The following is a 27,016-nucleotide window of genomic DNA, read 5'->3' as shown; positions in this document are numbered from 1 at the left end:
GGCAAAAGTGCAAATGATTACAGGTTTCAGACTTAGTGAAATTAACAGCAAGTCAGGAATTTATCATCAGGAAGCAATCTTGAGAGCATGAAAACTACATGCTACAGGAACATATCGTGACAAAGCAAGACATGGCATGAAGCTACTCAAAGCATATAACAAAAGTCCCTTAGTGACCATGAGCCAAAATGGATCAGAAAATACAATTGCAAGCATGTGAACATAGCAAAAACATAAACAGATTCAGACTTAGTGAAAAACTGGAGCATGGCAAAACAGTCAACGAGTAGGCATGTTTACGAGCTCGATGCACTCACTACGAGGCATTGCATGACAAACTAAGCATACACCCATCAAATAGACATGGCATAGAAGCTAGACATGGCAAGAACAACAACATAGCATGCACGGATCAATAACAACAAGCCCGACAAAATCGCTAAACATGTTAACAATCTGCCAGGAACATTTTATAGCAAAAGTAGAGCTCGATTGACTTAAGCTAGGGTGCTCCATAAATGCAAACAAAGATATGGATGGATAGAGCACCACAATATCTACAAAACATCCTTACTGATTATCCTTAAAAGAGGCACGGATCACTAGAAAACAATATGAACATATGACAAAAATTACAGCAGGACAAGGACTTAGTGAAATTCCAAGTCCCTGAAATCAGCATCATTGAGTAGCCTACTTTGCATGCTTGTGCTAGTCACCACAAAGATCACAAAAATACATGGCATACACCCCTGTAAAGATGGCATGGCATTCTATCAAACACATATAGAGCTCAGGATCATAGCATGCACACATTAATCATGGCAAAAATGACAAAAGTGCATTTGCTGAAACAGATCTGAAACAATCATCACATAGCCCTCTTCTAACAGCATTTCGAGCATCAAGATGAACTCAAAAGAAAATGATGCAATGGGACGAAATGATGTACTCGTCGAGGCGAACATTTTGATATGCTACACGCACGAATCGGAGCAACGGTGATGAAGTTATGGCATGAAAAGTATGCAGATCTAGGACTTGGAGAAAAATTAGACCTCGCGGAAGTTGGACGGGGAGATCCCGGGACGGAGCGGAGCGGGACGGCGGGGCGCATTTGGTTCGAAGGACTGGTGGATCTGATCCCACCTGATCCAGATCCGGAGCGGAACGGTTCCGGCGACGGCGAGGAGGCCGGAGGCGAGGAAGATGGCGGCGGAGGTCGACTCCGGCGCGGCCGCGGGCTGCGGGCGGCGCGGGGCGCCGTGGAGGCGGCGGGCGGCGCTTGCGCCGGCGGGGCCGAGTGAAGGAGGCGGCGCGGGCGGCTTCCGTCTATGTCGCGCCGGCGAGGCGACGTCGGAGAGCGCCGACGATGAGCGGCGGCGTTCGGCGGCGGCCGGAGCTGACGGCAAAGGCGGCGGGGACGGGCGGCGCGGCGAGGTACGGCCGGCGGGCGGCGCGCGGGACCTGGCGGCGGCGGGGATCGGGCCTAGAGGGCCGGATCTGGGCGTCTCGGGCCCGGCGGCGCGGGGACGGCGGCATGGACAAGTGGCAGCTCCTGATTCGCTGCAGCGGGCGGTGGACGCGTCCGGCGTGAGGTCGGACATGTCCGACGCGGCGCGGAGGGAAAATTCTAGGGTTTTGTCCGTGAAAATGGACGGGGTGCACATATTTATAGGTAGAGGGAGTTAGGAGAGTCTAAATGAGGTGCGGTTTTTGGCCACGCGATTGTGATCAAACGACCGAGATGATGGAGGAGGTTTAGGTGGGTTTTGGGCCACTTTAGAGGGGTGTTGGACTGCAACACACGAGGCCTTTTCGGTCCCTCGGTTAACCGTTGGAGTATCAAACGAAGTCCAAAAGATACGAAACTTGGCAGACGGTCTACCGATAGTAAACCAAGGCCGCATGACAAGTCTCGGTCCAAACCGAAAATGTTTAACGCACGCACACGAAAAGAGGTAAAATGGGACGCCGGAGGACATAGGAGCGCCGGATTGCAAAACGGACAACAGGGAAAATGCTCGGATGCATGAGACGAACATGTATGCAAATGCGATGCACATGATGACATGTTATGAGATGCATGACACGCAAATAATGACTAGGCAACAACAACGAATAACTAGAGGACACCTGGCACATCGGTCTCGGGGCGTCACAATAGGTAATTGATTTGACTAACAAAAAATGTGTCATATGTCATCAAAAGCATATCAGTGGATTCATATGTGAACATGGTTTTCTAATACAATTTTTGTTATGTATAATACATATTTAGTTAGTCAAATCAATGACCTAGAACTACACCCATGCCCTATGCGTCGGGGCTGAGTAAGGAAAAGTACGTAATGTTGATAATATTTAGGACAGTAAAACTGAGCTTAAGGCAAGTCTTCTCATCGATTTGTGTTTCTGGCCGTCTGTTTTTGCGATTGAATGTTTATGCTTGTTGGATATCCTGTGTGCAGTCATCTCTCCCACTGGCCCAGTTATTCTATGGGCTGCTACTCCAGAGGCCGAAACGAAATCCTCTCATAAATTAGGCTGTTGGCCAGCCCATTCATCAAACTAGATGTGTTTCGATCAAGGGGTCCAGTGTTGCGGTTCGCTAAAAGGGGTTCATATTCTCTTTACCTCGAGCTTATCACTGGGACAACTAGGCAACTATCTTTTTATTCTTAGTGTCAACATCCAACCTCGTCTAAGCTTATTGAGTTCAAGTCCCAGACTTGACATTTTTCTGAATTTATTCCAAGCCATCTGGCGATGTATGTTCAGCAGGAGGAGGCGTTTCCGTCGACTACGAAAGCATATGTGGCAACTTCGTCAACCTTAAAATGATGTGCCGACTCAGTCTCTCGAAGTTCGATCTTCCACTTGAAAGTAGTTTTCATAAGATACTTCATCCATGCTTTTGGTTTCTTGTAGTCTCGTGAGAGAATACAATGCTTACATGTCAGTATGCATATACATAGAAATCACATTGTCGCAAACATCACAGAAAATGGAGGGTAAATCATGTCGAAAGGCCGGCCATCACCGAAGAGGAATTTTGGATGCCACCTTGCAAGAAATCCTCAAATCCATGTATCAATCCTAAGCACCATGCATATAAACGCCAGCTTAATAAGCATTTTAAATTACCATAGATTCACGCCGACAGATTTTTCCTTTCTTAGTCAACACCAAGTACGGTTGAGATTCGTGCAAGGTTTTTTTAGCTATGAAAACAAATGCTATCAATTGTTTGCACTAGAGAAATGGTTTTTATAACATCATATTTTAATATTCCTCTGAAAAAACATCATTTTTAAATATGAAACCAAGTCCATATTTTTATGTTTTCATTTCAGTTGCATCCATTTATTTACGAAAATGTTAACGCCCACACGTGTGGGCGTCTGGCAACTCGCCCACACGCATGGATCCTCGTCCAACCAATTTTGCACGGATCTTGGCGCGTTCTAGCAGTTTTTGTGTGTCACGTAGGACTAAGCTGGTGTGAGGGCATTCATCCGTTCGCCCACACGTCCTTTTTCATCACACGGGGGGGGGGGGGGCTGGTGTGTGGGCGTTTAGTAATTCGCCCACACACTAGTTTCTCGCACGCAGAGGGGGTTGGTGTGTGGGCGTTTATCACTTCGCCCACACGTCCGTCTCCTAGCCCACACCCAAAGCTGGCAGTTGCCATGTGTTTCTGCAGGTATATGACAACTGCCATAGCTTTGCTTGTAAGCAGATGGCAACTCTTTTTACCCAAGTTGCCATGTGTTTTTGCATGGTACATGGCAACTGTCGTAGCGTGCACGTAAGCAGATGACAACTCTTTTTTTTACATGGCAACTGCCCTAGCGTGCTTGTGAGCACATGGCAACTCTCTCTTTTATCCAAACATATTTTTTTGTCATGCCTTCTTGTAGTGCTACTTGGCAACTGCCTAGTGTTTAGTGGGTGGCAACTCCTAAAGTTTTGAAAATCATGGCAACTGCAGTAGATTAGACCATACATGAGAACTGCAGTTGAGCAACCATGACAACTGTAGTTGTCCGACATGGCAACCGAAGTTCAGCGACATGGCAACCGCAGTTAAACGAACATGGACGAGCGGTGAATATCACGCGGGCGTGCGGGACCACGAGGTACCAGGCCTGACATACGGTGTTATCTATTTCGCCCACACGCACGCGTGGGAGGGGGATCGGGAGAGAAAAAAAGAGGTGTGTGGGCATTACTTTTTTGCCCACACATGAGTCTGTGGTCTGTTCCTCTTATACACCACACAAAATGTATGGGCAGCCCCCCTAACGCGCACACGTGTGGCATTTATCGGCGTCCTTTATTTATGTATCATGTGTAGTACTTAACATATGTAAAGATCAATCAAGTATGAAAAATAATTTACGAGAACACTTATTTGGGAACGATGCACCGTGTTTATGTAATTTTTCCTAAGCAAGCAGCATGGTTTCTTTTCATTCCTCCCAATTAGACAAAATTTGGGAGAAGAGAAACACGAACAGAGTTGCAACTAACGCTACGTTAATCGCAAAATTAAAGAAGTGGAGTTTGGTGTCTCTCCGCCCAAGAAGGGAGGGAGGAAGGCCAAGAAACCGACTAGGCCGACGAGACCGCCGGCCGGAGAAGGCGCGCGCCGAGCGATCACCACGTTTCGTCGTGCTCCGACGGGCTCCTCCCGAAGCCGCCGGTGCCGTAGAAGCGCTCCCACACCTCCTTCTCCGCCTCGGCGAGCTCCTCGGCCGCAGCCACCGCCGCCGCCGCGGGCTTGACCGGCCAATGGCACCACCCCTGCTCCGCCTCTTCCTCCTCCGCCTTCAGCGCGGCGTGCTTCGCCTGGGCCGCGGCCACCGACTTGGGCGACGCGTCCCCGCCGAGGATGACGCCCTCCATCTCCTTCTTCCGCATGGCCCGGGCCTCGCGTCGCCGGTTGCGCCTCTCGCGGATGGTGCGGCGGCACATCGCGGCGGGGGCGCGCACGGTGGCTAGGACGGCGAGCTCAATCACGGCGAACGGGAAGCAGGCGCACACGGCCGCGCACCCAGCTGCCGTCCCCGCCGCTGTCCCCGCCACCGCAGCCCCGCCCCGCGACGGCCGCCCCTGCCGCCGCGCCTTCTCCACCGACACCGGCGGAGACCGCCTCAGCCGCCTGTCCTCCGCCTTGGCAGGCGGACGCGACCGCCTCAGCCGCATGTCCTCCGACCTAGCAGGCGACGCCGCTGCCGACACCAGCACGGGGTAGTGGTGGTGGTGCACCCTGGCCGCCATTGCGTACACCTACGCCCCAGCCTCCGGTCAACGGACGTGAACCGATCGCCCACGCTCACGTAGAACGGTAGAAGTGTACATACGCGCGCGCACGCGGCCACTGTTGGTTCGTGGCGGTGGCGCCTGCTCCGTCGTCAAAGTCTCCGCTGCGACAGCATCGCCTTGAATGTTCGCACGGAGCGGAGGGCGGCCGTGGTGGCTACCGCCGTCGACGTCGCTGCGGGACGGGAGAGACGGAGATCGGAGATGGGAGGCCGGGGCTCGACCGCTCGAGGAGGCGGCGGTAGTTGCGGCATGCGGCGAGCGAGGCTTTTATAACCGGGCCCCGGGCCGGGTTTCCGTTCCGCCCGGCTTTCGCGGCGAGAGGCCCGCTACGCCGCTCGGTGCTAGGCGCGGCCCACGCGCGGCCCCGCGCCCCGCGGCACTTATAAATTCCTCCAAAAGACACGTGTCCTGGTTTTCGCCGTCCTCCGAAATGAGAGAGCGCGCACGCGCGTGGCGGGTGATCGGTTCGCCATCCATTGCTGCCATAGTTTAATGCGAGGGCGAGGTCGTGCGCGCGACGAGGACGACGGAGGATCCTCCCCGGATCGCAGAGGCCCTTTGACCCCACGAGCGCGCGGTGGTGTGAGATCATGGAGGTAAGGCTCGATCGATCGCCGGATGGTTGATTGGTCGGTGTGTGAGTGATGCCGGCGTTGTGTTTGCTGTAATGCGTGGCTGACGCCGGTGCGTGCAGAAGGACAGCGTTGGTGGACAGGCGCGGAGGGCGGCGGTGAGCGCGGCGGGAGGGAGGGAGATGGACTCGCCACGGTTCCGGGCGATCCTGCGGGCGACGAGCGGGCGGCGGAAGCGGGCGCCGGACGTCAAGAGCTTCTCGCACGAGCTCAACCCAGGGGGCGCGGCGGCGCACCAGAATCACCTGGCCGCGCGGAACAGGCCGCGTGGCGAAGACGAGTTCATCGGCGCCGTCAAGAGCAAGTTCATCAGGCTCAAGGAGGAGGTGGACTGCGAGCTCGGCGTCTTCGCGGGGGACCTCGTTGGCCTCCTCGAGAGGGCCACGGCCGACGAGGAGGACCAACAGTACTGGCGCGTCACGCTCGAGGACCTGCTCGTCGTCACGCAGAAGTGCGCCGAGATGAGCCCCGAGGAGTTCTGGGTCAAGTGCGAGGGCATTGTCCAGGCCCTCGACGACCGCCGCCAGGAGCTCACCACGGCAGGGGGGGCGCTCAAGCAGGCGCACACGCGCATCCTCTTCATCCTCACCCGCTGCACGCGGCTCCTGCAGTTCCGCAAGGAGCTCAGCGGCTACTGCGTTGATGCTGACGGCAAGCACCAGCACGTGCTTGGCCTGCACCAGCTCAGCGACCTGGGCCTCTACCCATTGCAGTCCACCAACGGTGGCTCGACGGACCTAGGCCGCAGGAGCACCTCCAGCTTAACCGAGCTTAAGGAGAGGCTCATAAGGAGGAGGATGCTGGAGCACAAGCACCTTACCCTCGACTTCGCGGGGCGGCACTTCTTGGGAGATACCGGTGATTCTCCCGGCAGCGGCAGCAGTGGCAAGATATCGTCTTGGAAGAAGCTGCCGTCTCCTGCTCGCCATAAGAACGCGGAGGCAAAGGAGGACAAGATCACCCCAACAAAGAAGGCAATAACCAGGAACAAGGTCGACATGGATGAGATTGTTGAGAGGATTGACGCAGCTAGCATTCATCCGGACGGCCTGGCTTCTCTTGGGGACTCGGCAGTCAAGATCGAGATTTCACCAGAGTACCCAGGGGCCCAACAAATAATCGTTGATGGAAAGCCAAGGATGATATGCAGAATCTGCGATTTTGAGATCCCGATGTCTTGTGCGGAAGGCCATTTCATAGCATGCACGCTTGCTGATCGGTGTGATTCCAAGGGCGTGAGTACTGACAAGCGGCTACAAAGGGTTGCCGAGGTGCTTGAGAGGGTGCTTGCTTGCTTTGACGCAAAGAGCCCACATGATGCGGAATTTCATCATCCTGAGAACACAAGAGCTAGCACATCGAGTTTAACAGAAGAATCCGATGGATCCATGGATCATGATAATGATTTGTCTCATCTGTTGACAGTGCCATCATCAGAACTGTTTTCAGAAGTTAGTTGCCTCTCTTGTTTCAAACAATTAAAGTTCTTCTGACTTGATCGTAATTGATTGCTGACATCATGTCAATGAAATTGCCAGGGAGCACTGACACCTGCATCAGGAAACTTTTCGCAGTCACCATTATTGACACCAAGAACTAACCACGAAGAATCACAGCTGACTAAACACAAGGCATTCGTCGAACTAGAGAATTTTCAGCAGGTTTGTTAATCCTTCTTTACTCTTCGTTCAAGTTTTATTTGTTTGATTTTATTTAGAGGCTATAATAAACTAAGCTTCTTTGATGGCCCAAACTTCCAATATACTACCCTTTGGCAGGTCGAAAGTTTACTGACTATCGCTAGAGGCATTGAGAGCATAAAAAGTTCAGAGTACAACTCACTGGAGGACTTGAGCTCTTACCTTGAAGATCTGAATGCTGTTATTGACACGAGAAATGTGGATGCCCTTGTTGTGGAGACTTTTGGAAGAAGGATAGCCAAGTTATTACAGTAAGTATATTGATTGTTTTCAATGTATCTTTGTGCCACTTAATACTTCTGATTCATTTATCATTGTCATAACTGCACTTCTGTGACTCTAGTTGGATACCTGAAATATTACCCTGACTCTCTTATTAACATTGTGAGCTCTCAGGGAGAAATTTATGCAATTATGCGGACAAATAGATGATATGAGCACCGAATCTTTAGGTCCAATAGATGAAGATGGTCCTTTGGAGAATAGTGTAAGCTCAAGAACAAGCCAGCTAAATGGGAAATTTAAGGACCGTACCTCAATTGAGGACTTCGAAATTATAAAGCCAATCAGTCGTGGTGCATTTGGGCGTGTATTTCTTGCAAAGAAAAGGGTAACAGGAGACCTTTTTGCCATCAAGGTAATGAGCAGAACGCCAGCTTCCATATGCTAATTCCTTCACAATGTCCTAGCTCCTTTATACTGAACATTGAAGAATTCATCTGGGCTTTGGTTTGTTCATTTCTCAGAAGGTTCCATAAAAAAAATTCCAAGCTCCTTATAGCATTTGTTATTTCTTTATTTCATTGTGTACTAGTGATGATGTTATTAAATGGATGACTTGCTCAAGAGAATTAGAGAACTCTTCAAAATAAATGAAAGTTAAGAACCATACACGATTTGCATTGCTAGCTTTGCTTGCCACAAAATGTGCATTGCTAGCTCCAATGGTGAGTTTTAATCATTAGTCCTAAATCTTGATGGTATCATCACGAACGCAGGTGCTGAAGAAAGCTGATATGATCCGCAAGAATGCAGTTGAAAGCATCTTGGCGGAGCGTGACATCTTAATATCAGCTCGTAACCCATTTGTGGTACGTAAGTTGAATGTTCAGCATGGTGTGATTCTGGACTTCACTTAACTTCCATCTGTAATGGACAGGTTCGATTTTTCTACTCCTTCACATGTAGGGAAAACCTTTATCTTGTTATGGAGTACTTGAATGGAGGAGATCTCTATTCCCTCTTGAGAGGCTTAGGTTGTTTGGGTGAAGATATGGCAAGGACATATATAGCAGAACTGGTAAGTTATAATGCCCTGTCTCACAGTATTGGTGATCCCACCTTAGATTTTATTCTTATTTGAAATGATGAACAATAGAAATTTCATTCTACCTTTAGGTTCTTGCATTGGAGTATCTGCATTCTTTGAATGTGATTCACCGTGATTTGAAGCCCGACAACTTGTTAATCTCCCGTGATGGCCATATAAAGGTTAAGTCTCGGTACTTCTATCATTTATGTTCTTATAATACATGTTTCCCTTTGTGTTTTGAGATTTTTTTTATGAAATGATCATTAAAATATTCAAGTAAACAAAAGTTCTACTTTCTAGTCTTAAGTTATGTTATGCTGCAGAATGATTTGGATTTCCCCCCCTTTCCATGCAGTTGACTGACTTTGGGCTATCAAAGGTTGGTCTTATAAATAGCACCGATGATTTATCTGGTCCAGATGTCAGCAGTGCTCTAGTGGGTGACAATCAACCAACACATGCAGAACAACGTGCACACAAACGACAGCAGAGGCAAAAGCAGACAGCTGTGGGCACTCCTGACTATTTGGCCCCGGAGATACTACTAGGGATGAGCCATGGTATGTATGCTTCTTATGTGGAGCATGTTTTGACTTAAAAGTGTTTAATTGATCACTTCTATTAACCTATGTGGAACACTGCAAATACCCTGGTTATCTATTTCTTCATGCAGGTCCAACTGCGGATTGGTGGTCGGTTGGTGTTATTCTCTTCGAGATTCTTGTAGGAATTCCTCCATTCAATGCTGAGCATCCACAGGTAGTATTATGTAGGCTTGATTTATTTATCCTAATAGCATACACTTCTTTTCTGTTGGAGCCACAAAACTTAGAATTGATAACTAAGCAATGTTATTGTTCAGAACAGTTGTTAAACTACAGAATGGTGATTAATTAATTAATTTCCTGAAAGGAGGAAGACTGGTCGAAATGATTTGCTATTTATTCACGCCTGTGCACCAATGGTTACCTATATCTATTTTGGGTAAATGTAAAGTAAATAAACAATGTTACCGATCATCAACAATATTGGTTGCTTACAGATAATATTCTGAATGGACCACTGTGCTATAATCTTTCTGAATGTTTTTTCAGCAGCTATATTAATTATATTGGTTGCTTGCAGATAATATTTGACAACATAATGAACCGGGAAATACCTTGGCCACAAGTACCACAGGAACTGAGCTCCGAAGCATATGACTTGATTGACAAGTGAGTCATAAAAATATTGTTTCTAATCTACAGTTATATGTGCTGAGTAGAATAGATCTCCAAGCTAAAATTGTTATTTCAACTCATTTTGTTTTCATGCTAGGTTGCTTATTGAGAACCCGGTACAAAGATTAGGTGCGACCGGTGCTGGAGAGGTACTCTTTTCCTTATTTCTCTTTTTTGAAATTTCACATATTACATAACCTCGCTAACTGAAATATGCTATTAGAGCAGGTAAAGGCTCATCCGTTCTTTAAGGGCATCAATTGGGATATGATTGCTAGACAGCAGGTTAGGAGCTAAGCTAATGCAGAGTCCAAAATATCAGGCAACTAAAAGACTGCCTCGAATGGAAGTCTCATAATCATGTTCTTTTTTGTAGGCTGTGTTCATTCCCTGTACAGACGATGAATATGATACAAGTTACTTTGCCTGTCGTCATGCGTGGGGTGCTGCTGATGAGCAAGTCACTACGGCCCCCAATGAGTACGATGACAGAAGTGAGACTAGTAGCATGAGTTGTGGCAGCAGTCCACGTAGTTGCGACTACGAAGAAGATGTATAACAGATCAATCCCTCTTAACTTCCCGTTGTAATTAGAGTAATCCAAGTCATTTTATAGCAGTCACCTCACATTTTCAATTTCTACTAAAACCATTAACAGGGAGATGAATGTGGTAGCATGGAAGAGTTCGGGCCTCCTCTGTCGGTGAAATATTCTTTCAGCAACTTCTCATTCAAGGTAACCAACCCTATCCGACTTGCCACAATCTTTGAATCTTGTCCTCGGTGAGTTAACATCTTTCCCTCCATTGCAACCAGAACATTTCCCAGCTAGCATCGATGAGTTATGATCTGATGACGAAGCATAACGAAGATCCTTTGCAATCTTCGAGATCCTGAGACCACCAGGACAGACCAATTCCCTCGGCAACATGACCAGCATCTCGCCGGTAAGCTGACATCATCTTACTCTTGTTTGATCCGGTGTACAAAAAGTAAGACTGCATTGAGCAAAAACCTGATTCTACTGCCCTTGGTTTTGTTTGTCATGCAGGCAACGGATCTTCCTCGGCCACCGGTGCTAGCAGCGAGTGATATGATAGAAAGTGTGTAACGGTCGAAGACATGAACCTGTGCGGGTTTCCTCTAGAACTTTTATGAGGATCGACCAGCCAGACAAGCACTTTAACGTGCATATGTGTCGCAGAAGAAGGGACGGCGGGTGTCGATAAGTTAGTCAGTGTTTGCTCAGGATTCGTGCCATTTTCCATAGGTATTGGTATCCAGTGTGAAGTGCCATCTCTTGCCGTTGCTGACTGTACAAAGAGGTTGTATGTAACATTTGAGATACTAGACAGGAACCATAGATCTCTCCCTGGGAGCCTACAGAATCCATCATGGCAAACCTAGCTGTTTGTGTTGTACAGTGTTTGGGTCAATAGTGAAACATGTTGCGCAGGTTCGATCTGTGCACATTGATCACTTTTTTCTGGCGTGAAAATTATCCTCCTTGGAGGTGATGCCTTGGATGCACTGACAATGGTCGCATGTTTTCATGGCGTCGTGGGGTCAACATTGGTGTGGTCGGTTTGGGGCTGGTGGCGGTGGGACAGGTGTGGTCGTCGTCATCTTCCTAGCCGGAGCGACCCAAATCCACTTATTGTCGGACTTGTCTTCTATTTTAATGTTGACAGGTGTGACGGTCATAGTTTTGGCACCTTAGATCAACTCCAAAGGCCTACCCAAACGGACGACGCATTTGTCTGCCTTTTGTTTGTTTGGGTCGGCCGCCCGTCCGGCGTCTGCCCAATTTTGGCTCGGCAGTGCGCCCAACGCGCCGACCCATTTCATGTCCGCATTCAACTTTTAAATAAAAAATGCTCGTGGCTGATCATGCCAGCGGCCATGTCTCATGCCGGCATTATGCCAGCGCCGGCATACAATGCCGGCTTCAGAAAATATCACCACAGTTCGTGCTGGCGCACTCGTCAGCCGGCCGGCACACATGCCAGCACACAAAAAAAGGTGGGACTTGAGTTCGACCACGCCATCGTGGCTCCCGTGGTCATGCCGGCATACAAAAAAGATGGCGCTCAACGCCATAGATCACGCGTCGTCGAACTTGAGCATGTCGGCCTGCATCTTCTCAAACCACGGCCTCTTCCTTGGTGACACGGTGTTGAGATCCACCTTCATGATCTCCACCCCGGTCATCATGCTCGCGAGAGCCACTTCTTTCGCCTTGGTCTTGGCATTGGCGGCCTCGATCTCTAGCATCTTGGCTTGCTTCTCCGCCTCTAGCTCGAACATCTTGGCTTGCTTCTCGACATCCAGCTCAAGCCTCCTCCTTTGGATCTCCATGAAAGCATCCATTTGCTCCACCTTGAAACGCCGGCGCTCCTCCTCCCTTGAGTCCTTATTCATCATGCCGTCCATGCTTGCGATCAAGGCGTTGCTGGCCGCATCTCGCTTGTCCTCCTTCTTGGAGTTGGTCTCCCCCCACGGCCGTGCCGGCTCGCCCTCCCCAACATCCTCCACGACTTTCTTTCCCCCACGCGACTTGAGTGCGGCATATTGCGCCTTGAACTTCTCCTCGTTCTTGATGACCCGATAGCAATGGGAAAGGTTGAAGCACTTGCCATTGTGTTGAACCTTGAATGCCTCCAAAGCTTGAAATCCCTATAAAATGTTTCCATGCAAGCATATGGGCAAGTGATATGCAAATGAACACGCAAAGGATGAGCTTGATGACACAAAAGAGGGCGGCTTGCTAGCATACCATGTCTTGCATGCCGATGCCGCTAACTTTATGATAACATCACCTACTTTTATATTTTAGCTCTCCGATATCATGCAAAGTTATCCTCTTCATACCCACAACGTAGTTTTATTTCTCGTTTCTAGTTGGAAGTAAACGTTCGGTGTACGTAGAGTCGTATCAGTGGCAGACAGGACTTGAGAGAATATTGATCTTACCTTTAGCTCCTTGTGGGTTCGACACTCGATACTTATCACTTCCACCTTTGGGAATTGCTACGATGATTCCCTAAACTTGGGGATTATCAAGATCTTTTCTGGCGCCGTTGTCGGGGAGCAATAGCGTGGGGTTGATATTCTTATTCACTAAATAAATTTTGTTTTTTCCTTTTTTGTTTCTTTTTAGTTGTGGGTGAAACATAAAATTTTTTAAAGAATGAAAATACAAAAAAATTTACTTGTCTCTCATGCCTAAAAAGTTTTTCAATAAGAGAAGTGATTGGAAGATTATGCATTGAAGAAATGAGGGTCAACCTTGAGCACTTGTGTTCATGCTCATGGAAACAATGTAAAAAATTTCATGGAAGCTTCTCTGAAAATAATTATCCCATTGTATATATCCATTGTATTATAAAAATAATGTGCCAAGCTTCGGTTTTAGGATGATTAGATTGCTTGTTTACTATGTTCAGTACAAAAACAGAAACTTTGGCTGTAGCGCGTATTTTACATTTTTTTACTGGAAAGTGAAACTTTTTGCACATTACTTCTGTACAAATTGTTTAAATTTTCATATTTTTTAAGAATTTTTTGGAGTTACAGAAGTATACTAAACTTCCAGATTACTACAAACTGTCCTGTTTTTGACAGATTCTGTTTTCTATGTGTTGATCGCTTATTTTGATGAATCTATGGGTAGTATCGGGGGGTATGAACCATGGTGAAGTTGGAATACAGTAGATATAGTTCTAATATGAAATGGGAATGAGTTTGCAACAGTACCTAAAGGTAGTGATTTGCTTTATTATACTAACGGATCTCATAAAGTTTTTGTTAAAGTTTTGTGTGGACGAAGTGTTCGGAGAACGAGGAGTTACCGATGTGAGAAGAATAAAGAGAGGCAAGAGCTCAAGATTGGGGATTCACAAGGCACCCAAATTTCTAAGGATACTCAAGCATCTAAGCTTGGGGATGCCCCGGTTGGCATCCCATCTTTCTTCTTCAACAATTACTACCTCGATTTTTATTTTGTTCACATGATTTGTGTCCTTTGTGTTTTTTGTTTTTCCTTTAAGAACCATGCTAGTATGAGATAACCCTTCATTGGTTTATAGAATGCTTCATGTGCTTCACTTATATCTTTTAAGTATGATCTTATAGAATTGCTCTTTGTGCTTCACTTAAATCTTTTGAGTATGGTTTTATAGAATGCTTCGTGTGCTTTACTTATATATTTTGAGCTTGGATATTGGTTAGTCTATATTAATTATAGAATGCTCCATGAACTTCACTTATATCTTTGGAGTATGAATAATGCTATCATCTAAAGTGGATTTAGAAGAAGTTTGCTCCCACTATTCCGAATGAGAAGAATTTTGCTTATGTGGAGAGTAGTAAAATTTCTATGCTCGTAGATCATGAAAAGAATGCTTTATGTGATGGTTATATTGTTGAACTCATTCATGATGCTACTGAAAATTATTATGTGGGAGGAATACATGTTTGTAGGAGTTGCAATAATATCAAGTTTCCTCTCTATATGCTTAAAGTTTTGAAGTTATACTTGTTTTTCCTTCCTATGCTAGTTAATTCTTGTTTCTATAAATTATGTGCTCACAAAATCCCTAGGCATAGGACGTGAGTTAGATTTAAATATGCTAGTCATATTATTCATGATTCTCTCTTTATGTTTCAATTCTTATCTTTTATGTGAGCATCATTGAAATCATCATGCCTAGCTAAAAGGCATTAAAGAAAAGTGCTTGTTGGGAGACAACCCAATATTCACCCTTACTGTTTTTGTGTGTTCTCATGATTAAGCTACTGTGTCAATCATGTATTATAGCTTTTGTTTCAATAAAGTGCCAAGTAAGACCTTTGGGAAGACTTGGGTGAAAGTTAATGTGATCTTGTTGTAAAAAACAGAAATTTTGCGCTCACGAGATTAGCTGCCATTTTTTTACAAAAGAGTGTGATTGAGTTGATTCTTTTCTCAGAAGATTAATAGACAAATTCCTCACGTCCACCAATTTATTTCAGAATTGTTGGAGTAGCAGAAGTATGGTTGGTGTTCAGATCATTACAGACTGTTATGTTTCTGTTAGATTCTGTTTTCATTGCATAGTTTGCTTGTTTTCTAGTTTCTATGGCTTATATTTCTCAATATAAATTATAGAAATGATATGGTACAGTAGGCATTGCGTGAGAACAATTATGAGCCTTGTCTTTGACAGTACCAAAGTGAATGGTTTACTCTTTATCATATTAACCTATCTCACGAAGTTCCATTAAGTTTTGTGTGATTGAAGTTTTCAAGATTTGGGTGAGATATCGATATGAGGAGAATAAGGAGTGGAAAGACCCTAAGCTTGGGGATGCCCAATGCACCCTAAGGTAATATTCAAGGAAGACTCAAGCGCCTAAGCTTGGGGATGCCCCGGAAGGCATCCCCTCTTTCGTCTTCAAAACTATCGGTATACCTTACTCGGAGCTATATTTTTATTCGTCACATGATATGTGTTTTGCTTGGAGTGTATTTTCAATTTTACTTGCTGTTTGAATAAAATCATTGGATCTGAAATCTTGAATGAAAAAGAATCCTCCCATGACTATTTAATTATTTGACTACTCGGTATTCTTCACTTATATCTTTTTGGAGTAGTTTGTCATTTACTCACGTGCTTCACATATATCCTATGAGTAAATGGTTGAATATCATAAATCTGAATTTATATACGTTTCATATGCTTACAACATGGGGAGTAATGACTTCACACATAATAAGTATAGGTAGTAAACTTATTGAAAGTTAGCAAACGCAGAATTGGTCACTTGAACAATTCATGAAAGAATATTGAAGGAAGAGAGATTTCACATATAAGTATACTATCTTGGACATCTTTTGCAATTGTGAGCACTCATTAAAATATGACATGCTAAAAGGTTGATGTTGGACAAGGAAGACAACTTAATGGGTTATGTTTTCCTATATCCAAAACGTTATATTGTCTTGGATCATCCAACATGTTGAGCTTGCCTTTCCCTCTCATGCTAGCCAAATTCTTTGCACCAAGTAGAGATACTACTTGTGCTTCCAAATATCCTGAAACCCAGTTTTGCCATGAGAGTCCACCATATCTACCTATGGATTGAGTAAGATCCTACAAGTAAGTTGTCATTGTTGCAAGAAATAAAAATTGCTCTCTAAATATGTATGATTTATTAGTGTGGAGAAAATAAGCTTTATACGATCTTGTGATGTGGAAGAAATAAAAGCGGCGGACCGCATAATAAAGGTCCATATCACAAGTGGCAATATAAAGTGACGTTCTTTTGCATTAAGATTTTATGCATCCAACCATAAAAGCGCATGACAACCTATGCTTCCCTCTGTGAAGGGCCTATCTTTTACTTTTATCTTCTACCCTTATACAAGAGTCATGGTGATCATCACCTTTCCCTTTTTACACTTTTTCCTTTGGTAAGCACTTTGTGTTGGAGCGATCCGGATATATATATCCACTTGGATGTAGGTTTTCATAAATTATTATTGTTGACATTACCCTTGAGGTAAAAGGTTGGGAGGCGAAACTATAAGCCCCTATCTTTCTCTGTGTCCGATTAAAACTTTTAACCCATAAATATCATGTGAATGTTAGCAATTGTGAAAGATTAAATGATAGTTGAGTATGCGGAGTTTGCTGAATCAAAGCTCTTACATAGACCCTTCCTGAAAATAAGATGAATTGCAATTGTTTGATGACTAAGAGTACGGTTTGTTAGTTTTCAAGAAAGTTTATGATCTATACTTTAACATGTGAATAGCTTGTTACTTGATCATGAAATGTTTTATGAGATGAGCTACTGTTATGACATATAATGATGCTAGAAAAGGTGATTGAAATTATCATCGATCAAACTTGTGCACCTGCTAGCATTCACACTTCATAAATTATTTCTTTTATCATTTATCTACTCGAGGACGAGCAGGAATTAAGCTTGGGGATGCTGATACGTCTTCAACGTATCTATAATTTATGAAGTATTCATGCTATTATATTATCCATCTTAGATGTTTTATATGCATTTATATGCTATTTTATATGATTTTTAGGACTAACCTATTAACCTAGAGCCCAATGCCAGTTTCAGTTTTTCCTTGTTTTTGAGTTTTACACGAAAGGAATACCAAACGGAGTCCAATTGACGTGCCAATTTTTGACGATTTTTTATGGACCAAAAGAAGCCCCCGGAGTAAAAGAGTTGGGCCAGAAGAGTCCCGGGCTGTCCACGAGGGTGGGGGGCATGCCCTACCCCCTGGGTGTGGGCCCCTATCTCGTGGGTGATTCGGAGACCCCCCCCCCTGACGTGAAACCGGCGCCAAAAATTCCTATAAATATATAACCCCCCCCCCAAAAAAAATAACCTAGATTGGAAGTTCCGCCGCCGCGAGCCTCTATAGCCACGAGAAATCAATCTAGGCCCTCTCCGGCACCCTGTCGGAGGGGGGCATCATCACCGGTGTTGGAAATATTCCCTAGAGGCAATAATAAATTGGTTATTATTATATTTCCTTGTTCATGATAATCATTTATTAACCATTCTAGAATTGTATTGATAGGAAACTCAGATACATGTGTGGATACATATACAACACCATGTCCCTAGTAAGCCTCTAGTTGACTAGCTCGTTGATCAATAGATGGTTACGGTTTCCTCACCATGGACATTAGATGTCATTGATAACGGGATCACATCATTAGGAGAATGATGTGATGGACGAGACCCAATCCTAAGCCTAGCACAAAGATCGTGTAGTTCGTATGCTAAAGCTTTTCTAATGTCAAGTATCATTTCCTTAGACCATGAGATTGTGCAACTCCCGGATACCGTAGGAGTGCTTTGGGTGTACCAAACGTCACAACGTAACTGGTTGGCTATAAAGGTTCACTACAGGTATCTCCGAAAGTGTCTGTTGGGTTGGCACAAATCTAGACTGGGATTTGTCACTCCGTGTAACGGAGAGGTATCTCTGGGCCCACTCGGTAGGACATCATCATAATGTGCACAATGTGATCAAGGAGTTGATCATGGGATGATGTGTTACGGAATGAGTAAAGAGACTTGCCGGTAACGAGATTGAACAAGGTATCGGATACCGACGATCGAATCTCGGGCAAGTACAATACCGCTGGACAAAGGGAATTGTATACGGGATTGATTGAATCCTCGACATCGTGGTTCATCCGATGAGATCATCGTGGAACATGTGGGAGCCAACATGGGTATCCAGATCCCGCTGTTGGTTATTGGCCGGAGAGTTGTCTCGGTCATGTCTGCATGGTTCCCGAACCCGTAGGGTCTACACACTTAAGGTTCGGTGACGCTAGAGTTGTTATGGGAAATAGTATGTGGTTACCGAAGGTTGTTCGGAGTCCCGGATGAGATCCCAGACATGACGAGGAGCTCCCGAATGGTCCGGAGTGAAGATTGGTATATTGGACGAAGGGTATTAGAGTCCGGAATTGTTCCGGGGGTACCATGTGATGACCAGCGTGTCCGGAAGGGGTTTCGGAGGCCCCGGCAAGCGTTGGGGGGCCTTATGGGCCAAGGGGAGAGGGCACATCAGCCCACTAAGGGCTGAGCGCCCCTCCCACCCCATCTCACAAAACCAGGAGAGGTGGGGGCGTCACCCCTAGGGAAGCCGCCCCTCCCGGCTTGGGGGGCAAGTTTCCTAGGGGGTGGGGGCGCCCAAACCCATCTAGGGTTTCCCCTGTGGCCGCCGCCCCTCCCCTAGGGAACCCTAGGGCGCCTCCCCCTCCTCCCTTCCCCCTATATATAGTGCGGGAGAGAGAGGGCAGCCGCACCCTTCCCCTGGCGCAGCCCTCTTCCTCCTCCAACACCTCATCCTCCTCCGTAGTGCTTGACGAAACCCTGCCGGAGAACCATGAGCTCCATCACCACCACGCCGTCGTGCTGTCAGAGTTTTTCCTCAACTTCTCCTCTCACCTTGCTGGATCAAGGAGGAGACGTCTCCCAACCGTACGTGTGTTGAACACGGAGGTGCCGTCCGTTCGGCGCTAGGATCATCGGTGATTTGGATCACAACGAGTACGACTCCATCTACCCCGTTCACTTGAACGCTTCCGCTTAGCAATCTACAAGGGTATGTAGATGCACTCTCCTTCCCCTCGTTGCTAGATTACTCCATAGATTGATCTTGGTTATGCGTAGAAAAATTTAAATTTCTGCTACGATCCCCAACAGTGGCATCATGAGCTAGGTCTATGCGTAGTTTCTATGCACGAGTAGAACACAAAGCAGTTGTGGGCGTCGATTTTGTGAATTTACTTGCCGTTACTAGTCTTATCTTGATTTGGCGGCATTGTGGGATGAAGCGGCCCGGACCGACCTTACACGTACTCTTACGTGAGACTGGTTCCACCGACTGACATGCACTAGTTGCATAAGGTGGCTAGCGGGTGTCTGTCTCTCCCACTTTAGTCAGATCGGATTCGATGAAAAGGGTCCTTATGAAGGGTAAATAGAAATTGGCATATCACGTTGTGGTTTTCGCGTAGGTAAGAAACGTTCTTGCTAGAAACCTATAGCAGTCATGTAAAAACTTGCAACAACAATTAGAGGACGTCTAACTTGTTTTTGCAGCATATGCCTTGTGATGTGATATGGACAAAAGGATGTGATGAATGATATATGTGATGTATGAGATTGATCATGTTCTTGTAATAGGAATCACGACTTGCATGTCGATGAGTATGACAACCGGCAGGAGCCATAGGAGTTGCCTTAATTTATTTATGACCTGCGTGTCAACATAAACGTCATGTAATTACTTTACTTTATTACTAAAGCGTTAGCCATAGTAGTAGAAGTAACAGATGATGAGACAACTTCAAGAAGACACGATGATGGAGATCATGGTGTCATGCCGGTGACAACGATGATCATGGAGCCCCGAAGATGGAGATCAAAAGGAGCAAAATGATATTGGCCATATCATGTCACTATTTGATTGCATGTGATGTTTATCATGTTTTACATCTTATTTGCTTAGAACGACGATAGCTTAAATAAGATGATCCCTCACTAAAATTTCAAGAAAAGTGTTCCCCCTAACTGTGCACCATTGCGAAGGTTCATTGTTTCGAAGCACCACGTGATGATCGGGTGTGATAGATTCTAACGTTCGAATACAACAGGTGTAAGCCAGATTTACACACGCAATACACTTAGGTTGACTTGACGAGCCTAGCATGTACAGACATGGCCTCGGAACACGGAAGACCTAAAGGTCGAGCATGAGTCGTATAGAAGATACGATCAACATGAAGATGTTCACCGATGTTGACTAGTCCGTCTCATGTGATGATCGGACACGACCTAGTTGACTCGGATCATGTTTCACTTAGATGACTAGAGGGATGTCTATCTGAGTGAGAGTTCATTTAGATGAACTCAATTATCATGAACATAGTCTAAATTGTCTTTGCAAATATGTTGTAGATAAATAGCTCACGTTGTAGCTCCCTGTTTCAATACGTTCCTAGAGAAAGATTAAGTTGAAAGATATTGTAAGTAATGATGCGGACTAGGTCCGTAGTCCGAGGAGTGTCCTCACTGCTACACAGAAGGCTTACGTCTTTGATGCACCGCTCGATGTGCAAACCCCTACAATCTCGTCTGTGGATGTTATGAACACCTGACAGACACATTCTGATGACTACCTAATAGTTTAGTGCACCATACTTTACGGCTTAGAATCGGGATTCCAATGACGTTTTGAACGCCATAGAACATATGAGATGTTCCAAGAGCTGAAATTGGGATTTCAGGCTCATGCCCATGTTGAGAGGTGTGAGACCTCTAACAAGTTCTTTAGCCAACAAGATGGAGGAGAATAGCTCAACTAGTGAGCTTGTGATCAGAATGTCTGGGTGCTACAATCACTTAAATCAAATGGGAGTTAAACTTCCAGATAAGATAGTGATTGATAGAGTTCTCTAGCCACTATCACTAAGCTACTAGATCTTCGTGATGAACTATGACATGCAAGGGATGGAGTTGATCCCGAAGCTGTTTGCGGTGCTTAAGACCGCAAAAGGTAGAAATCAAGAAGGAGCATCAAGTGTTGATGGTTTAACAAGACCACTGGTTTCAAGAAGGGCAAGGGCTAAAAGGGAAACTTCATGGATGGCAAACCAGTTGCCGCTCCAGTGAAGGAACCCAAGGTTGAACCCAAACCCGAGACTAAGTGCTTCTATTGTAAGGGGAACGGTCACTGGTAGCGGAATTACCCAAAATGCATGGTATATAAGAAGGCTGGCAACTTCAACAAAGTATATACGTGTTATTAATGTGTACCTCACTAGTACTCCTGGTAGCACCTGGGTATTGGATACCGGTTCAGTTGCTATTATTGGTGACTTGAAGCAAAAGCTACGGACTAAACGGAGACTGGCTAAGGGCGAGGTGACGATGTGTGTTGGAAGTATTTCCAAAGTTGATGAGATCACCATCGCACACTCCATCTGCATTCGGGATTAGTATTGAACCTAGATAAATGTTATCAGGTGTCTACGTTGAGCATGAATATGATTAGATCATGTTCATTGCAATACGGTTATTCATTTAAGTTAGGGAATAATGGTTATTCTGATTACATGAATAATACCTTTCATGGTCATGCACCCTATGTGAATGGTTCATTGAATCTCGGTCGTGGTAATACACATGTTCACGCCAAAAGATGTAGAGTTAATAATGATAGTACCACTTTCTTGTGGCACTGCCGCTTAGGTCATATTGGCGTAAGATGCATGAAGAAACTCCATATCGATGGATGTTTGGAGTCACTTGGTTTTGAATCGCTTGACACATGCGAGCCATGCCTCATGGGCAGGATGACTAAGACCCCGTTTTCAGGTACAACAAAATGGGCAAGTGACTTGTTGGAAATCATACATGCTGATGCGTGTGATCCAATGAGAATTGAATCGTGCGGTGGATATCGCTATTTTCTCATCTTCACTGACGATTTGAGTAGATATAGGTATATTTACTTAATGAAGCACAAGTCTAAAACGTTTGAAAAGTTCAAGCGATTTTAGAGTGAAGTTAAGAATCATCATAACAAGAAGATCAAATTCCTACGATCTGATCAATGAGAATTTCCGAGTTATGAGTTTGGTAAACACTTAAGACATTGTGGAATTGTTTCACAATTGAAGCCACCTGGAACACCACAGGGTAATGGTGTGTCCAGACGTCGTAATCAAACCTTATGAGATATGGTGCGATCTATGATGTCTCTTACCGATCTACCGCTATTATTTTGAGGTTGTGCATAAGAGACAGCTGCATTCACTTTAGATAGGACACCATATAAGTCCGTTGAGATGACGCCGTGTGAACATTGGTTTGGCAAGAAACCAAAGTTGTCGTTTCCTAATGTTTGGGGCTGCGATGCTTAAGGCTTCAGCCGGAGAAGCTCGAACCCAAAGCGGACAAACACATCTTCATAGGATACCCAAAGGTGATAGTTGGGTATACCTTCTATCTCAGATCCGAGGGCAAATTGTTTGTCGCTAAGAACGGGTCCTTTCTCGAGAAGGAGTTTCTCTCAAAAGAATTGAGTGGGAGGAAGATAGAACTTGATGAGGTTGTCGAACCTTTATTTCAACCAGAAAGTGATGCAACACAGAAAGATGTTTTCTGTGGCGCCTACGTCTGTTGAATAGGAAGTTAATGATAGTGATCATGAAGCTTTGGATCAAGTTGCTATCGAACCTCATAGGTCGACAAGGATATGTACTACTCCTGAGTGGTACGGTAATCCTGTCTTAGATATCATGTTGTTAGACAACAATGAACCTACGAGCTATGGAGAAGCGACGGTGGGTCAGTATTCCGACAAATGGTTAAAAGCCATGAAATCCGAGATAGGATCCATGTATCAGAACAAAGTATGGACTTTGGTGGACTTGCCCGATGATCAGCAAGCCATTGAGATAAATGGATCTTTAAGAAGAAGACGGACGTGGGCAGTAATGTTACCATCTATGAAGCTCGACTTGTGGGAAAGAGTCTTTTCACAAGTTCAAGGAGTTGACTACGATGAGAATTTCTCACCTGTAGCGATGCTTAAGTCCGTCGGAATCATGTTAGCATTAGTTGTATTTTTCAATTATGAAATCTTACAGATGGATGTCAAAACAAGTTTTCTTACCAGTTTTCTTAAGAAAAGTTGTATGTGATACAATAAAAGGTTTTGTCGATCCTAAGGATGCTAAAAGGTATGCTGGCTCCAGCAATCCTTCTATGGACTAGAGCAAGCATCTCGGAATTGGAATATATGTTTTGATGGAGTGATCAAAGCTTTTAGGTTTTATACAATGTTTGCTAGAAACTTGTATTTACAAGAAAGTGAGTGGGAACACTACAACATTTCTGATAAGTATATGTGGATGACATATTGTAGATCCAAAATAATGTAGAATTTCTGGAAAGCATAAACGATTGTTTGAAGAGTGTTTTTCAAAGGAAGACCTGGATAAAGCTGCTTACATATTGGGCATCAAGATCTATAGAGATAGATCAAGACGCCTGATGATACTTTCAAAGAACGCACACCTTGACATGTTTTTGAAGGAGTTCAAAATAGATCAGTCAAAGAAGGGGTTCTTACCTGAGTTGTAAGGTGTGAAGTTGAGTAAGACTCAAAGATTGACCACGGCAGAAGAAAGAGGAAGGACGAAGGTCGTCCCCTATGCTCTTGTCATAGGCTCTATACGGTATGCCATGCTGAAGTACCGCACCTAATGTGTGCCTTGCCACATGTCTGGCAAGAGGGTACAAAGGTGATCTAGGAATGGATCACCAGATAGCGATCAAAATTATCCTTAGAGGAATAAGGAAATGTTTCTCGGTTATGGAGATGATAAAGAGTTCGACGTAAAGAGTTACATCGATGCAAGCTTAACACCTATCCGGATAGCTCTGAATAGAGATACCGGATATGTATAATGGAGCAACAATTTGGAATAAGCTCCAAGTGGAACGTGGTAGCAGCATCTACATTATAAAGTTTTGTGAAATACATAGGGATCTGAATATGGCAAGACCCGTTGACTACAACCTCTCTCACAAGCATAACATGATCAAACCCAGAACTCTTGGAGTGTTTATCACATGATGATGTGAACTAGATCATTGAGTCTAGTAGACTCTTGGATGATGGTCACATGACGATGTGACCTGTGAGTGTTAATCACATGGCGATGTGAACTAGATTATTGACTCTAGTGCAAGTGGGAGACTGTTGGAAATATGCCCTAGAGGCAATAATAAATTGGTTATTATTATATTTCCTTGTTCATGATAATCGTTTATTATCCATGCTAGAATTGTATTGATAGGAAACTCAGATACATGTGTGGATACATAGACAACACCATGTCCCTAGTAAGCCTCTAGTTGACTAGCTCGTTGATCAATAGATGGTTACGGTTTCCTGACCATGGACATTGGATGTCGTTGATAACGGGATCACATCATTAAGAGAATGATGTGATGGACGAGACCCAATCCTAAGCCTAGCACAAAGATCGTGTAGTTCGTATGCTAAAGCTTTTCTAATGTCAAGTATCATTTCCTTAGACCATGAGATTGTGCAACTACCGGATACCGTAGGAGTGCTTTGGGTGTACCAAACGTCACAACGTAACTGGGTGGCTATAAAGGTTCACTATAGGTATCTTCGAAAGTGTCTGTTGGGTTGGCACGAATCTAGACTGGGATTTGTCACTCCGTGTAACGGAGAGGTATCTCTGGGCCCACTCGGTAGGACATCATCATAATGTGCACAATGTGATCAAGGAGTTAATCATGGGATGATGTGTTACGGAACGAGTAAAGAGACTTGCCGGTAACGAGATTGAACAAGGTATCGGATACCAACGATCGAATCTCGGGCAAGTACAATACCGCTGGACAAAGGGAATTGTATACGGGATTGATTGAATCCTCGACATCGTGGTTCATCCAATGAGATCATCGTGGAACATGTGGGAGCCAACATGGGTATCCAGATCCCACTGTTGGTTATTGGCCGGAGAGTTATCTCGATCATGTCTGCATGGTTCCCGAACCCGTAGGGTGTACACACTTAAGGTTCGGTGACGCTAGAGTTGTTATGGGAAATAGTATGTGGTTACTGAAGGTTGTTCGGAGTCCCGTATGAGATCCCGAACATGACGAGGAGGTCCAGAATGGTCCGGAGGTGAAGATTGGTATATTGGACGAAGGGTATTAGAGTCCGGAATTGTTCCGGGGGTACCAGGTGATGACCAGCGTGTCCGAAAGGGGTTTCGGAGGCCCCGGCAAGCATTGGGGGGCCTTATGGGCCAAGGGGAAAGGGCACATCAGCCCACTAAGGGCTGAACGCCCCTCCCACCCCATCTCACGTAACCAGGAGAGGTGGGGGCGCCACCCCTAGGGCAGCCGCCCCTCCCGGCTTGGGGGGCAAGTTTCCTAGGGGGTGGGGGCGCCCAAACCCATCTAGGGTTTCCCCTGTGGCCGCCGCCCCTCCCCTAGGGAACCCTAGGGCGCCTCCCCCTCCTCCCTTCCCCCTATATATAGTAAGGGAGAGAGAGGGCAGCCGCACCCTTCCCCTGGCGCAGCCCTCTTCGTCCTCCAACACCTCATCCTCCTCCGTAGTGCTTGGCGAAGCCCTGCCAGAGAACCACGAGCTCCATCACCACCACGCCGTCGTGCTGTCGGAGTTTTCCCTCAACTTTTCCTCTCACCTTGCTAGATCAAGAAGGAGGAGACGTCTCCCAACCGTACGTGTGTTGAACGCGGAGGTGCCGTCCATTCGGCGCTAGGATCATCGGTGATTTGGATCATGACGAGTACGACTCCATCAACCCCGTTCACTTGAACGCTTCCGCTTAGCGATCTACAAGGGTATGTAGATGCACTCTCCTTCCCCTCGTTGCTAGATTACTCCATAGATTGATCTTGGTGATGCGTAGAAAATTTTAAATTTCTGCTACGATCCCCAACAACCGGAGGCTATGGAGGAGGATCCCGGAGGGGCCATCATCGCCATGAAGGCCAAGATCCAGAGGGAGAACCTCTCCCCATCCAGGGGGAGGCCATGGAGGAGGAAGCACAAGGGAGAACCTCTCCTCCTCTCTCTCGGTGGTACCGGAGTGCCATCGGGAGGGGAATCATCACCGCGGTGATCGTCTTCATCAACATCACCATCATCATCACCATCATCATCTCTTTTACGCGGTCCACTCTCCCACACCCTGCTGTAATCCCTACTTGAACATGGTGCTTTATGCCACATATTATGATCCAATGATGTGTTGCCATCCTATGATGTTTTGAGTAGATATCCTTTGTCTTTGGGTTGATTGATGATCTAGATTGGTATGAGTTGTATGTTTTATTTTGGTGTTGTCCCATTGTGCCCTTCGTGTCGCGCAAGCGTGAGGGATTCCCGTTGTAGGGTGTTGCAATACGTTCATGATTCTCTTATAGTGGGTTGCTTGAGTGACGGAAGCATAAACCCGAGTAAGGGGGTTGTTGCGTATGGGATAAAGGGGACTTAATGCTTTAATGCTATGGTTGGGTTTTACCTTAATGATCTTTAGTAGTTGTGGATGCTTGCTAGAGTTCCAATCATAAGTGCATATGGTCCAAGAAGAGAAAGTATGTTAGCTTATGCATCTCCTTCATATAAAATTGCAATGACGACTACCGGTCTTGTTAACAATTGCCTAAGACAATTCTGCACACCGACCCATAATTATTCCACAC

The 27,016-nt window shown here is 45.6% G+C and overlaps 2 protein-coding genes across 3 annotated transcripts; one reads left to right on the top strand and one right to left on the bottom strand.

The window, feature by feature from the left end:
- Positions 1-4,416: 4,416 nt before the first annotated feature.
- On the bottom strand, positions 4,417-5,565 carry LOC123102073 (uncharacterized). The gene has a single exon (XM_044523353.1). The coding sequence runs from the start codon at positions 5,284-5,286 to the stop codon at positions 4,663-4,665; it is 624 nt and encodes a 207-aa protein (XP_044379288.1). The 5' UTR covers positions 5,287-5,565; the 3' UTR covers positions 4,417-4,662.
- A 195-nt stretch (positions 5,566-5,760) lies between these two features.
- Positions 5,761-11,674, top strand: LOC123102072 (probable serine/threonine protein kinase IRE). 2 transcript variants are annotated; one of them, XM_044523351.1, is made up of 17 exons: positions 5,761-5,927; positions 6,026-7,414; positions 7,502-7,624; positions 7,742-7,914; positions 8,060-8,300; positions 8,662-8,754; positions 8,823-8,963; positions 9,062-9,154; positions 9,331-9,535; positions 9,649-9,734; positions 10,101-10,189; positions 10,293-10,344; positions 10,424-10,480; positions 10,572-10,748; positions 10,854-10,931; positions 11,012-11,142; positions 11,247-11,674. In XM_044523351.1, exons 1-16 carry the CDS (start codon positions 5,922-5,924, stop codon positions 11,090-11,092), a joined length of 3,084 nt encoding a protein of 1,027 aa, XP_044379286.1. In that variant the 5' UTR covers positions 5,761-5,921; the 3' UTR covers positions 11,093-11,142; positions 11,247-11,674. The 2 variants fall into 2 exon arrangements, with proteins under 2 accessions (XP_044379286.1, XP_044379287.1); XM_044523352.1 differs by lacking the exons at positions 10,854-10,931; positions 11,012-11,142; positions 11,247-11,674 and having other exon boundaries at positions 10,419-10,480; positions 10,572-10,717.
- The last annotated feature ends 15,342 nt before the right edge of the window (positions 11,675-27,016 follow it).

Source organism: Triticum aestivum, chromosome 5A (assembly GCF_018294505.1).
Source record: "Triticum aestivum cultivar Chinese Spring chromosome 5A, IWGSC CS RefSeq v2.1, whole genome shotgun sequence".
NCBI lineage: Eukaryota > Viridiplantae > Streptophyta > Magnoliopsida > Poales > Poaceae > Triticum > Triticum aestivum.
This window is presented reverse-complemented; position numbering and strand designations above follow the sequence as displayed.

Excerpts from the sequence above, each read along its gene's own strand:
- LOC123102073 (XM_044523353.1), bottom strand. The coding sequence starts at position 5,286 with ATGGCGGCCAGGGTGCACCACCACCACTACCCCGTGCTGGTGTCGGCA.
- LOC123102072 (XM_044523351.1), top strand. Across the intron at positions 7,415-7,501 it reads CATCAGAACTGTTTTCAGAA|GGAGCACTGACACCTGCATC; the intron begins GTTAGTTGCCTC and ends TGAAATTGCCAG. Across the intron at positions 10,345-10,423 it reads GTGCGACCGGTGCTGGAGAG|GTAAAGGCTCATCCGTTCTT; the intron begins GTACTCTTTTCC and ends CTATTAGAGCAG.